Below are 13,751 nucleotides of genomic sequence, written 5' to 3'. Positions count from 1 at the left end.
ATTGCCCACAAGTGATTGACAATGACAATCTTTTACCTCTTAAATCTCCTCCAACGAACCCCAATGCTGTCTCATCCATTGAGCAGCCTTCTACGACAGTGACAGTACCCAAGACCCGCACTCGAAGACCGGATGCCCGCCTCAGAGGATCGAAAGCAAGGTAGCTTTCCCTTTTCTACCTTTGCCCTGTCTAATCATGAGATACCTAACTCTTCATCTACAGTAGAGCACGTCACGCTGGCAGTGTTAAATGCGAGTGGAAAGGCTGCACCTATACTGGTCTATTCGCCCGCAAGGATACCTACTCTACATCTGTTGAGGTGCAATAGTGTCGAGAATTGAGCTGAGAATTAGACATAGATAAGCACAATATTTGTGCATTCAGGGGAAGATACACAGCAGAATTTGCATAGAAATCGCCGTGACAAGTCCGATAACTAACCCATCTACATCTTAGCAATGAACTTTGAGCTATCATATTAGCATTTCTCCTTTTGTGTCCTCGTCTACTTGCTATTATTTCACTCAACAGGCATATCACTTCAATAGCATGGTGTTATTAATAGTGGTATTTTTTCGAACACTACAATGTTATATTAACTTCCAGGAACAGCTGTAGGAACGAATGGCGCTATTGAAGGATCGGGCTGCACCGGGTAACCATCGGGTGGCTCTTTCATCTTCTGAAAGACTTCTGTCGCAAGCGAGTTCTCGTTCACATACGCCAGCAGTGCCTCAAAGTCACGACATACATGTTTGTTCATAAAGTCTGGGAAAGGTTGGTCCCAACCTCCAACCCAATTGAACAAAATCACGTCAGTAGAGCCTTGGCATTTGAGATATTGAGCCAGAATATCAATACAGTGAGTAATATGAGCCGTGTGCTGGGCATCGGGATTGTTTCCGAACTCTGGGTAATAGTAGTGCTCGTAAGAAATCTCTTTGCGCAGCATGTCAAGACAGTGGAGGAGATGGAAAACTTCTGTTTGTGCAAGGTATGCATCAGGCCCATAACCAAACTCATCGGGGACTCGGACTGCTAGTGCCGGGTCTTTGCCTAACTTGCGGACCTCTTCCGCCGAGATCAGGATTGGGAAGACTCCAGAGCTTATCCTGGACCACTCTGCATCGGCTTCATCGCCTTGAGGGATGCGCATAATTGAGGGCGGCTCGGAGTCATACAATGAGCCGTTCGTCGTTAGCACGACGCGCGGGATGTCAAATCTTTCTAGTATAGGAGCTGAAGTGCAGACTTAGTCTATGTTTCGATTGTGACACTTATTTGTGGTATCAGCTCACCATAGTATGAGGTTGCTTTCCATTTGTCCTGATCGCTGAGATGGCTGAGGCAGGCCCGGCTGGAGAGTGGTGATAAGAGGAATACGATCGAGGCACTGAAGATCAGGATGTTCAAACATATAATCCAAAGACTCAAACAGTGAGGTCTCTTGCTTTCAGTACCAGAGCAGGACCAATAATTCCCTGACTCCGCTGGCAGGGAGTCAGTTAGAAGACCCCTCTCGGAATCTCTTTCGCTGTCACCCTTACAAAAGCCGCCCTTCCCATCGATGGATGTTCTTGCCGTCTCTTTGAGTTGGCAGTGCGACATGATATGTTTCGGCTTGATTGAAAGATGGGAAGGATAGTCAAGAGACCAACTTTACCTATATTTCAAGGGCTCAACCGCAGACCGAGAATCAACTGCCGGTTGCTTGTTTGTTCACCGCAACAGAAAGGGACCCAGTAAGCCTTCGAGATTCCGATTTAAATATGATGATGGTCGATTAGAGCAAGAAAAGAGGGGTAGTTATCTTTGTGAGAAGTGGCTGGCTGCTGGTTGACTACGTGTTTGGCCTCGCATCGGACTTCACCGTATGCCAACTATGATGAAATCCAGCTCCTGATGGCCTTACCCCTTACGATTTCAGCACCCTGCAAAAGTCAAAGAGGGGTACTAGCAGGGTACCCGACCACACCGCCTAAAACTCTCAGTGTGATGTTTGTTATATGACGTTTTGTGCAGCGACAGAAAATAGCAAGCAAGGGAAGCGGCGAGTAAGGGGTGGTTTTGGCTTGCCAACGTACCGTGCCATGGAGTGAATATACTCCACCCCGCTCCGGCTGAAGCCTTGCATGACAGATATTTTTGATTAGAATCTAAGGTATAAGATTAGGCCTTCTCGTGTCCAACATGGCGTTAGACATCGAAACATCTGTCGAACACAAGTCCGTGCAAAAACGCCACAACTACCCGGTCCGACTTATCTCCCGCTGTTGAGCCCTAACTTCTCCGCCTCCAAAAATGCAGTTCAAGATTTTTACTGTGCTGCTTGCTATCGGCCTTCCACTGGCCCTGGCATCTCCAATTCGTAAGGACTCCTTCTCGTACTTCTCGATCAATGTGTACTCATAAATGCTTTACCCAGCTACGGAGGAGGTTGAGGCCATTCCATATTACCCCAAGAGGAGTGGGGATGCCGAAGCTATTCCTTATTACCCCAAGCGCAGCGAGGAGGCAGAGGCCATTCCCTACTACCCGAAGCGTAGTGAGGACGCGGAGGCTATTCCTTACTACCCCAAGCGCAGCGAGGAGGCAGAGGCCATTCCCTACTACCCGAAGCGTAGTGAGGACGCGGAGGCTAATCCTTACTACCCCAAGCGCAGCGAGGAGGCAGAGGCCATTCCCTACTACCCGAAGCGTAGTGAGAATGCTGAAGCTATTCCTTACTACCCAAAGCGGAGCGAAGACGCCGAGGCTATTCCCTTCTATCCTTGAATGGGCCAATGACGAAGCTCAGAGTGCCAATTTACGAAAGCATGAATGACTTTAGAATGTGACGATGATCTTGCAACAAACTTTATACGATCCTTTTCTTTGTTACTCGACTTTTTTTTTCTTTTGGTTTCAGAAATGCTCTTAATATGCAAGTTCAAGTGTTCTGATCTGGCTGGTCGATTGCCCCGTCATGTCGAAGGTTGTCCAAGAGCCTCTTTGCCTTTAGTTAGCTACGCATGAAAAATGCCACTGCAAATGCAACATTGCGGGATTATCCTGTTCTCTTTAGTCACGTATAGATAGTGCTTCGCATTCGTTTTGTACAGAAACTGTGGCAAGCCATACTCTCGTAGGCTGTTTTCTCGATATTACACATAAGATGTTGATCGACATACACCTTGCTATATACGATCATACCAACGAGCAAAGGTATAGTTCCATATTGCACGAAACGCACCATTAACTCCCTTGGTATAGGTCCAGTTGAGATTTCCAACCATCTGTCTGACGCAACTGTTGGTAGCTATGACTGTGACAAGTAGGTCCTTTTGTAAAACAGGTTTGCACCACTTCAGCTGAGTTCAAGGTCATGCAAGGAGCACCAATTGACCACTTGCAGAGAGAGTCGGTCAGGGACCCCTGACATTACTGTCATCAAGTATAGGCATGAAATGCTAGGCGTAACTAGTACATTTCAGAAGTCAAATGACCGGTGAGTGGAAGAGAGGATCCTTTAGCCACTCCGCCCTTTACTACCACCATAGCAGCATACCAATACCACAGTCTTTAACTACTGTATAGTGTGAGCCACACATCCCTCTATTAAAATTCAACGATGTTCGGAAGGGATAGCAAAGTATTGAAAACACCAAGCGAAAGCCATCCGATGGTGGAATACAAGCCACTCAGCGACAGACCGAGTATCGATATTGGTTTCCCTCTGGCCCAAGACTCCGAAGCAGATATATCAACAGAGAATGGCGTCAACGACACCTACCTCACCCCCGATTGCTCAAGAAGACGACGTCGTTGTGAGGGTTTCGCCCGTACTCCTATCAAACAAACCTTCCTCCTACTCCTCGCCGGCATCGGTCTCATGAACATAGGATACCAAACCTACTGGTTCCTCCGATCTCTGAAACCAATATCATGCAACTGCGGCGAGACCGTCTCAGAGGCTATTGCCAACGGATGTCGGTACGATTCATTCGCTGCAGCCTGGCTACCTCCAGCGTGCCGGAATGATGAGCTCATCGATCGGTTTGAACGTGCGGGTCCGAACCCCGATGGTAGCTGGCAATACTATGGGGATAAGAATAAGACACGAGTGCTCTCTCTTGAGGAGGTATCCATGTTGCCTGAGACAGGGGGTCACTTTTTCACCACGCACCAGTGGCATCTTGTTCACTGTGCTTATTATTGGAAGAAGATGTTTCTGGCGAAGGAACATGGGACAATTATTGAACATCGATATGATAATATGGCTCATTTGGAGCATTGTGAAATGATGTTCTTGAAAAGGGATCCGTTGGACACTATCGTCACGGAGGCCGGTGTGGCGCTTCATTCGGATGTGATTGTGACTGCGAAGAAGCATAAGCATGACCATTGAGAGAAGTTAAGACAAGCTTGAACCGAAAAACAGGAATCTACGTTAGTATGAGTCCTCGAGAGCCTCGCAGTGTTTTCAGTTGGTGGCTGCCGAGATCTGTTTTTATTTAATGCTATTCGCACCTTTCGGTGCTTTCCGGGGGAAGTCATAATTGTAGAAATCCAAATTATCTCCTTATGCAGCCAGGTGGCTCATATGCATATTTGTCGATTATTTTCATGGATAAAATAGCCACAGAGCCTCGCCCAATGATACTCACTTGTTTAGGTCTCTCCATCGGCTAGGTTTTGGAGTCCCTCTGGGATGTAAATTGCTCAGCATTCTCAGCGGCAAACTTGCCATTTAGTGACTTGTCAGTGGTCTGGTCTATATAATGGCTATGAAGTGAGTGAATACGTGATATGCATGCGAAGCAAGTGGTCATGGGCGTTAATTAGCAAGATCGGACAACAGATCTCTTGTCTTCTAGTCTGTATGCAATACCCAAAGTAGCAAAGAGAAAAGGCTGCACTAATGAGCTCATAACACCACGACTTGAACCGGATCTGCGGAATTGCTCGGGGACACACTTATCCTCACCAAAGACTTTCACTCCTGTGTTTCTATTTAGAGACTGCAAGCCTGATTTGTCTAGTGGGAGCTAAAATATTACTTGGTCATTGTGCAGGCTTCTGTATGCATGCAGTACAACACAATAGGAACAGAAGACCATTTCCAGACAGATCACAAGAGCTCGGGTGAGAAGTTGGCTTGCTCGGCGGCAAAGGTTTATAAAACGAAACTCAAGATAGAGATTACCAAAAATGTCAACTGTCCAGGGCAAAAGACTGGTCAACAAGGGAAGATACGTGCCCAGAGGAAACCCCAGACAAGCAGTAGACACTCCTAGTATCAAGACAGGAAACTGATTTTTGACCTCGTACTACTTTAATAGACCGTGAAACTTTAGTCAAAGATGCTACACCGAAGGGCACCAGGATCCTATGTATAAGGCCGGTTTACTAAATTACTATGCATTCTGTTTAAAATGTGACCACTATTTGAAAGTCAGCAGATAGGTATATAGATCATTCGGTGGCCGAGTCAGGTATACAGTACAGTCACCCGGCCGAATTGCCATTCGATGTGTGGCACTGACAAATTTACTCTCTGCTCAATTAATAGTATATATTCATTGTTTGATAACCCTTAGATTATTCCTATGAGCAGAGGCCGCGAGAATTATACAATATTCAGCACTATGTGTTATAGATATGATATACAGTGATCTTTCTATAATCTATATTATTGCAAGTAATACATTGTAGAGGAATATATAGAGTGCTTGGAAATTGTCGTTCTGATAAACATTGAAGATGATAAGACGGGATGTCGACCCACTGTTGCGTAGTGACTGGTATAGTCTACCGTGATTGAATAAATAGCGGGACATTTCATTCACAATTGATTTCAAATGCGGGGTAGTGGCTATATATATACCAATGGTATAACCTCTTGTTTACAACTGTTCTCCCATTCCTTCTCGGCCTGCATACCCTGACTACCCTGCCTACTATCCTCTCCTATTCAGCTACCCATGGCTACCGCTCAGATTACCGTCAGCCATCCGCTGGCTACCCCCAATGGTTCTCAGCCAAGTTCAACAGAAGCTCCCACTATTTCTCTCCTGGGACCAAACGCCACCGCGGCCAGCGTCCGGCTAGACGTCAGCGCACCATTCTCCGCCATCCGTACCCTCTTCGATCACCTATACTCTCATCCAGATGATGCCACCAATCTCAATGCGATCTACCCCCGTCGCGGCATCCTCAAGACAGCAGCAACTATCAAAACCTCCTCAGACTAGAAATTCACAATCGACCTCTCTCCAAAGCGTGTCGCTCTGATCCCAGCCTCTCTGCAGCAGTCTCTAGCTGGACACGGTCTCAAGGACGTCCTTGATTTCTTCAACACCCTCACCACCGAATATGTCCCATCAATACTCTCGACTCTCAGTATCATTGCTGGCGCAGATTTTACACCCGCGCACAGTACCTACAACATGAACTTCCGTCTCTGCGATTATAACCCCGTGACCGCTGCCTCTGGATCCTTGAATGGATGCGGCGCCCACACTGACTACGGCACCTTCACTATCATCTTCCAAGACGGTACCCCTGGCCTGGAGCTCGAAGATGCCAGTGCGCCTGGCTCGTGGGTCCCTGTTGCGGGTGATGCCACTGTCGTCCTGACTGGCTGGTGTGCGGTTATTTTGAGTGGTGGCCGTATCGCTGCAGCTAGACACCGGGTTAGACGTACACCGGGCGTTCGTCGATTGAGTGCGGTTTTGTTCATTGCACCTGATCTGGACGTGACGCTGAGGCCTCTCGGTGGGATTCAGCCGATACGGCCTTTCTCTGAGACTGTCATGCGTGGGGATATCGACACTGGAGTGTTTAAGGAGGTGATGGGAAAGAGATGGAGGTATAGGGAGGGGAATGAGGAGATGGAAGGTCACGAAATTGGAACTCAGGATGATGAGATTGCGAAGCTTATTTGGGCCTGAGGCAGGGTATGAAGGCGACTGGCCTGTCTTTCTGATTGGAAGCGGCAGTATTAGGTGATTGTGATGCGCAATAATGGATAACTATCGCTTTTTGTTGGGTAATGATCATACGGTGTAATCCTCGTACGCACTATAAAGCGATTAGATGTTTAATTCAAGTAGTTAGTAAAACAGAAGCAACTGCCAAGCAAGAGTCCCAACAAGGGGTGCTACGTATGGTCTGTCACATTTAGCTGGACTGGATGCGGATGTCGTGTCCAGTGCAGCATAAGATTGCCGCAGGAATGAGACTGTAGCCTGTGGTATGTGGTGAATTGGCGTGAGGAGTCCTGTTGAGCTTACCGTGCAAACTCCCTGCTGTCCTCAAGCATTTATCCGTCGTGCGGCTAGCGCGCAGTCATTCATGAGCCACGTATAAAAATAACTGTGGCTGAGGGCCAGCCCCCCCTGATCTAATACTGTACAGAGAAATAGATTTTGGGTATTCACTTCGAAAGCCTATACCTAACTTAGTAACATTTATGGGGCTGGACGCCTTTCTGTACCGTTCGCCTCATTTTCTTCCACCGTAGTATCCCATCCTTATGTACCTCACGGTTCGGTCAATGGCATTCGGCAGCGACTACATTCCATGATCATCAACCTTGACGCAAGCTTCCTTGTCGAGCGTGGACTCGGTCCCACATTCTTGTTCAGTCAACATATACCAAAGAATGAGCTACGAGTCTCCTCTCCTCGTGGAAGAATAGCCGCTAGTGGTTGAAGGACTAGACCAACTACGTAGACCAGGAATGCCTTGAAGATCTAGTGGCAGGAAATATATTACACAGATTCAATAATGCTGTACGGTGATCTGCAGTTCCATGAGATTTCCTATCTGGGCTCGATTCGATAGAGTGCATCGCCCTGGGTACTTGGAAGTATGTGTACCAATAGGTGAAAGGAATGCGTCAAAGCACATAAACCAATACCATGAGGAACATCAATACTGTAACGCCGTTTCAGCAATGAAAACTGCCGAGTGCCGATAACCAGAGAGTTGCTTGGGCGTGTACCGAGCCGTGCTTATAACGGACAAGTGGGCTCCTGTGAGTTTCAAGTGGACCCTTCTTTTCCCACTAGAAGCCTCCAAAATGATGACTCTTTCCATTTGTGGCTTCGGCCGAGTGTGTGCAGTGTCACCGCCGGTTAATATGGACCATTGCATCCGCTCGGACGTTGGCAGTTAGTTGAAAGTTCATCATTAGCCCTAAGATCATTCCTTTAGTGCATGCCGCCATTGGCGGCAACATATTCCTACCAATGAAATCACAGTCCCGCGTGACCCTTCCGAGGCCATGAATAGTGTCATATGTACCTCCATACTAGTGCGACCGCAGATGTCCAACCACAACCTCCTACCAGTCCGCGCTCCCGATTACACAGTGCCTTGTCAGCAAGGCAAAGTCAATTCGGCCGGAGGGGCTGAGTCTATCGGCAATCGACCTGCATGACTCGATTCCTGGTTCGACAACAGTCGCGTGGAAAAATCCTTCAACTGTACGTCTATTTTGGTGGAGCCGGAAAAACATTCCCCGTGACGACCCATCGAATGAAAAATCATTCAGGCATTAAGAAGCTTCTGGTCTTATCTTCTCATGACCTGTTCAGTGGAATTCAGGGATATGCTGTACAGAATGGCTCTCTTGGAAGGTGGTAGATAGCATGTACATAGTGATCAGAGATGGTTGCTAGTAGGGAATATAATAAAACAGTTATAAAAGTTCGAGTAGCTATTATGATTATTAACAACCATTGGTAGTTTAAGACCGTTATTTAACAACTGCAAATAATTTTTAATGATGTCTCATAACCGGCTATGAACTATTTTTTATGTAGTGAAAGCGGTCGGGCCATATCTATGTACACCTCTAATGATGAAGATTTCCATCTCGCTCTTGAACTTGCGCTGTGGCCTTACTGATGGAATTCCCTCCAGTGTATTATTTCCTTGTATAAAGGGGGTTTGGAGTATGCAATGTGACTTTCCAAAGTTTCCATCGACTGTCTCAAAGCAAAGCGGATTTCCCGGATAAAGGCCGTCATCCGCAGAATGGTTAAAGGTCTCGGGTAGACTTGATCGAGTAGTGGTCGTCGGGGTCCAGCACGGCATATAACCGGGAAAGCTCTGTGGAGAGCATGAGTTGCAAACGAATAATATCGTCGATATCGTTTAACGTGGGTAGGGCATTGCTATGCGGTTTGCCACACATAGCTGTCATTGATTTCCGAGTCAGCGTCACGATATTCTGACTCAGCCTCGTTATCTATAGAACTCAGTAACAGGGCTAGAACAAGAGCGGTTGTGTCGTAAACGTACTTTGTCGAGTGAAGGACCGATCTCGGCCGTCTGCCGCGTTGAGGTAACGAGCTTCTTTTCAAAACGGTGGTAAGCTTAACTTCTCCATATGGAACCTGAAGAGAGATGGCCAAGCAAACCATTGTTTTCTGTATCCGATCAATGTCTTCTCCACTTGGGTTTGAATGAGTCTTGGTATCCTTCGCTTCCCCGTGGAAGAGTTTTCTGGAGCATTGGCAACGAGGTGAGATGCGAGATGGGGTTTGGCTTTTTTAACCTCTATTTATTAATAGCTGACATGGGTTCATGTCCTCCATTCCAGGTGCATCTTCCCTGCGGCAGATCAATTTAATCTTTGAGGCGCAAGGAGTGAGAGAAACGAATAAATGGCGATCGGTTTGCCTAAAATGCTAAACGTACAACTAGGAGACTGATATGTATGATGCAGAACTTCCGTCTATTTGATCTCCTAGGGCAATCACTATTGAGCAAAACAGGCTGCCAGGCAAACTCCGGAACTGGGATCTGCCGAGGGTGGTGAAATGCAGAATTGCCTTTTCAATAGCCGAATCTTATGGGAAACGCTCGACGTACCGGCAACCACGGAAGAGTTACGGTAGTCGAACTGTATGAAAAGTATTTCTCTAATTACAATGCAATATGCTATGCTATCCTAGAGTATGGGAATAGATCACGATAGGTGATTCTGTTGGGAATCAACATCCTGAGAGCCTTATACATTATACTCGCATCACTTTACTCTTTCTGGCTATTGAAGTGGGGCATTACTTTGCCTTTCCAGCTTTATATGATTGGATACTATATTACATCACCGCTACCAAAAAGGGCGGAGGGTATAGGCAATTCAACTTTACAGAATGACCCACTTCGAAAAATTCGTGGCTAGAAAGAGTAGTCGCTAACCTAGTTGAGCGTACGGAGTAGAAGATGTTTCGATAATAAATGTTGATCAAGCAAGTAAGATCGATCCACCTAGGATAACGAATTCCCTATAGGGTGCCAAGTATATATAAACTCCCATAACACGAACTTAATCTGTGGTTTCATTATTTTGTTCAGATCTATCACAACTAGGGGCGTTCGGAGGCGCCGTTAGCCCAAGAAAATAATGTCCAGGTGGAAAAAACGTGTCGCGACGTTTTACCCGGAAAACTATTGTACGGTGTACGGTTTCTTCATGTATGTACAGCGTATCAAGGGTGGGACTTTCTGTGGGGTGTACTAAAATAAGGGCATGCTTATAACGGAGGATACGCTAGACCATTCACATACCACAGGTCGGAAGGGAGGAACCCTCAAAAAGTGCGTGGAATCCCCAAGCCTATACGATTATTGAACTTAGTATTAAACTCAGGATTCCCTAAGAATAAGATCAACTCATAGCCCAAGAATCGCAACACAGTGATTAGAGAGTATTTACAGGACTAAGTTCGATCATCATTCAGAAATTTAAACTCTATATGACCGAAGTAAGGACAAAGCCCTAGAAAAAGTACTCGGAGAAGGTATGGTTCTTCTAGATCACGCGGATATGAGTTCCATATGAGCTATGATTGGCCAAGTGCTCAGTTCCCCACCAGAAGCTAGTCCAGGCTAGTACTAGATTAGCACTGTTATCCGTGCATAAAAAACAAAACAAAAAAAAAAAAAATATTAAATTAAATTAAAAATTAAAAAAAAGAAAAAAGAAAAAGCAAGAGAACGAAAAAAATACGCAAGTTATCCACACTAGAAATGTCCGAACGGCGGACCTAGCCGCCGTTAACCACGCGAAAATAAAGTTCTTAGTTCATCCAGGTATCTTGAGCTATCGTAGAACACGTAGAAGGTCGTTGCGAAATATTCAAATTCTGACAAGAAGACGAAAGGAAGAGAAAAGGAAAATGGAAAAAGAAGCAAAAGTATTAGAAGAAGAAAGAAGCAGAGAGCAAAGATAGAAAACGAACAGTAGTGGCCCACACTACTTGATGGATTAGGATTGAGTAAATGGCTTGAAGGTTCTTATGAGAATTGCGTCAATATAACACTGAGCGATGGATGTACAGGTAAGTCAATCAAAAAAAAGCCCTCGCATCAGACACACGTTGGGATTCAGTTTGTTTCTGGAGAAGTAGCTTTTCATGATGTTTAAGGACCTGCAGTAGGTCCATATTCGCAATTACCTGCTGCTCTTCATATAGACGGAGCTTATAGAGCCCTTCTAAGGCATCGGACACTGAAACTAGTGAAAGAGGTTGAATAGCAGTACTCGCACTCTCCTGTAATTCGCTAGCGTTCTCAAAATGGCACAATATGGAGTCGTCGAGATGTAGCGTGCTATCATCAACTTTCTCCTCGACGGGGTCTATGAAATGGCTAGTGTCCATTGGCTCGGAGACGTAGCCTGAAAGATATAACTGATGCAGCAGGTTCTCAATGTCCATGATCGTTTGTCGATTGTCGATGCGTTCAATGCTTTCTATAGACATGGTCGCTCTAAAGGCGTGCGTAAAGATATCGTCGGCCAAATCAATTTCCCATATAGAGATTGCCCAGCGGATGGCGTGTAGAATTGTCATTGTCGATATTGGGTCCCAGCCACGGTCATGTTCATGCACCAAATAAGAGGCCCACTTGCATTTCCAGTATGATTTCTATGTAAAGAGGATCCCCTGACTAAGGGGCTGGTATTTTTCTTCCGGCGTTGCGGGGATCCATATAATAAATGTGTTCTGAAGTTGCGAGCCTACCTCCTCAAAGGCGAATTTATGGGCCGAGAGACCGTCCATCAAAAGAACAACTTTCCGACCAGTCATTCTTTGATCAAACCATAGTAGCCACTCCGTGAAGATGGTAGAAGTCATCCAGGCTCTCGTATTAAACCGCCAGTGACACCCAAGGTTCTCGATATTGATGCCCGCAGCGCTGAATGCCTGAGGTCGTTTCGCGGTCCCAACAAACCAGAGAGGAAGACGTTCCGAAGCATCCGAATTGCAACAGAAGCAGGTCGTTAGGCGGTCATTTCCGTTTGTACCTGTAGGAGTATGGCCTGCAGCAGCTAAGCCACTTTCCGGGATGCGCTTCCAGAGAAGGGCCGTCTCGTCGCAAGCAAAAATATCCCGGGGTGCGTATTGGTTGAGAAGCTGGCGAATGCCGATCATCTCGACTGTCCCATCGTCAGAATGGCTTGCGCTTTTACCTTGTAAGTTGCTTTTATTGATATCCCAATGAGATTGGAACCCCCGCATCCACCCGTTACTGAACTGAGGCATCGCCTGGCCCGGATAGAGCCTCTCCCAGAACGTTCTAGCTTTCTGCAGGATGAGATGCTGGGAGAGAGATTCTTGGTCCTGTACTCGCCGTATCCACTCGTATAGGGCCCGTTCAAGCTCTGGCCAGCTTTCGGCGCGTCGTCGTTTGGCTCTCAATTGGTGGCTTGAAGCTCCGTCAAGTGAGTCATACCGGGAGGAGAGAATTCGTGAGACAGAAGACTCCGCTATTGGCTGTTGATATTCTGCCTCAAACCACTGACAGAGCTGAAGCTGGGTCAAGTATGGCTTCAATGCGTGTTGAGACCGAAGGGCCAACTTCTGGCTGTTGGAAATAGGTCGACGCTGCATTGACTCGTATGATGATGCAAAGTCAAGACGTTCCAGCGGTCTAGTATAAGCATCTCGATAGAGGAAGTGTGGAAGATATTCATGCTTGCCTCTAGAAGATCAATAAAATTTTTAAGGACACGGAGCCAACTTTACCATCAGACCAATATGCTTATAACAGACATGTTGCTTATAACGGAACCTGCTTACAAAGAGCGCCTTACAGGATACCTTCCGTTCGTTCGGAGAGCCCGAGCCTACATAGTGGGGCTGGCCCACCCAAGTTTTTTGTTTCTGTTTCTGTTCTTCTTTCTTTTTCTTATGTTTTGTGGGCTGGTATCCCAGTCCGGGGGTCATTTGGTTGCCATACAATGCCTATACCTGAAAGGTAAGTCTAGAATGATATGGTTGGCGTCTTGCATAGCCCTTGTGCCAAGGTGGTTATCTATTCAAGCCACGCCCAAATTGGCTCGACATTCCATTTCGAGGTCCCTTAGGACGCCTAATCTAGATAGAGATATGATGAAACATCCAGCCAATATCTCTTAATAATGTTTGTGTGATCGATATGGTTAGCACAAGTGGCCATGAATCAGAGATTACAGGTGAGGGCAGGCTGAAGCTGAAATTATCCAGCTAAGGCGTAAATACAGGAAAGATCATCGGATCTTCATTGTTTATGGTTGGTGGATGATGCCACGCTTTAACATTGCGGATCCACAACCGGGCGCGTGGATTCAGGGAGATACGTATCCTAAAGAATATTTGGGGCAAGGAAAGCTAACTATTGGGGTATGCCACGCCCGGTGGTACCCACTTTAACCCAAAGGAAGAGCCTAGTTGGGTGTCCTTTCTCTCTCTTGCAGATCCTCATAGAGTGG

At 46.4% G+C, this 13,751-nt stretch overlaps 5 protein-coding genes across 5 annotated transcripts; 2 read left to right on the top strand and 3 right to left on the bottom strand.

Moving 5' to 3' along the window:
* Positions 1-446: 446 nt before the first annotated feature.
* On the bottom strand, positions 447-1,609 carry AO090011000285 (oxidase ustYa family protein; the record flags this gene model as incomplete). Its single annotated transcript, XM_023232880.1, has 3 exons — positions 447-464; positions 753-1,240; positions 1,300-1,609. 3 exons carry the CDS (start codon positions 1,607-1,609, stop codon positions 447-449), a joined length of 816 nt encoding a protein of 271 aa, XP_023093444.1.
* Positions 1,610-2,302: 693 nt separating this feature from the next.
* AO090011000284 (uncharacterized protein) lies at positions 2,303-2,776 on the top strand (the record flags this gene model as incomplete). The annotated part of the gene is made up of 2 exons (XM_001825885.3): positions 2,303-2,369; positions 2,427-2,776. The coding sequence occupies 2 exons, from the start codon at positions 2,303-2,305 to the stop codon at positions 2,774-2,776; spliced, it is 417 nt and encodes a 138-aa protein (XP_001825937.3).
* Positions 2,777-3,611: 835 nt separating this feature from the next.
* AO090011000283 (uncharacterized protein) lies at positions 3,612-4,498 on the top strand (the record flags this gene model as incomplete). The annotated part of the gene is made up of 2 exons (XM_023232879.1): positions 3,612-4,044; positions 4,422-4,498. The coding sequence occupies 2 exons, from the start codon at positions 3,612-3,614 to the stop codon at positions 4,496-4,498; spliced, it is 510 nt and encodes a 169-aa protein (XP_023093443.1).
* A 1,865-nt stretch (positions 4,499-6,363) lies between these two features.
* Positions 6,364-7,304, bottom strand: AO090011000282 (uncharacterized protein; the record flags this gene model as incomplete). Its single annotated transcript, XM_023232878.1, has 2 exons — positions 6,364-6,964; positions 7,276-7,304. 2 exons carry the CDS (start codon positions 7,302-7,304, stop codon positions 6,364-6,366), a joined length of 630 nt encoding a protein of 209 aa, XP_023093442.1.
* A 4,003-nt stretch (positions 7,305-11,307) lies between these two features.
* On the bottom strand, positions 11,308-12,891 carry AO090011000280 (uncharacterized protein; the record flags this gene model as incomplete). Its single annotated transcript, XM_023232877.1, has 3 exons — positions 11,308-11,318; positions 11,376-11,925; positions 12,022-12,891. The coding sequence occupies 3 exons, from the start codon at positions 12,889-12,891 to the stop codon at positions 11,308-11,310; spliced, it is 1,431 nt and encodes a 476-aa protein (XP_023093441.1).
* Positions 12,892-13,751: the final 860 nt, after the last annotated feature.

Source organism: Aspergillus oryzae, chromosome 7 (assembly GCF_000184455.2).
Source record: "Aspergillus oryzae RIB40 DNA, chromosome 7".
NCBI lineage: Eukaryota > Fungi > Ascomycota > Eurotiomycetes > Eurotiales > Aspergillaceae > Aspergillus > Aspergillus oryzae.
Note: the sequence above shows the minus strand (reverse complement) of the source record. Positions and strands in the feature narration are given on the sequence as shown.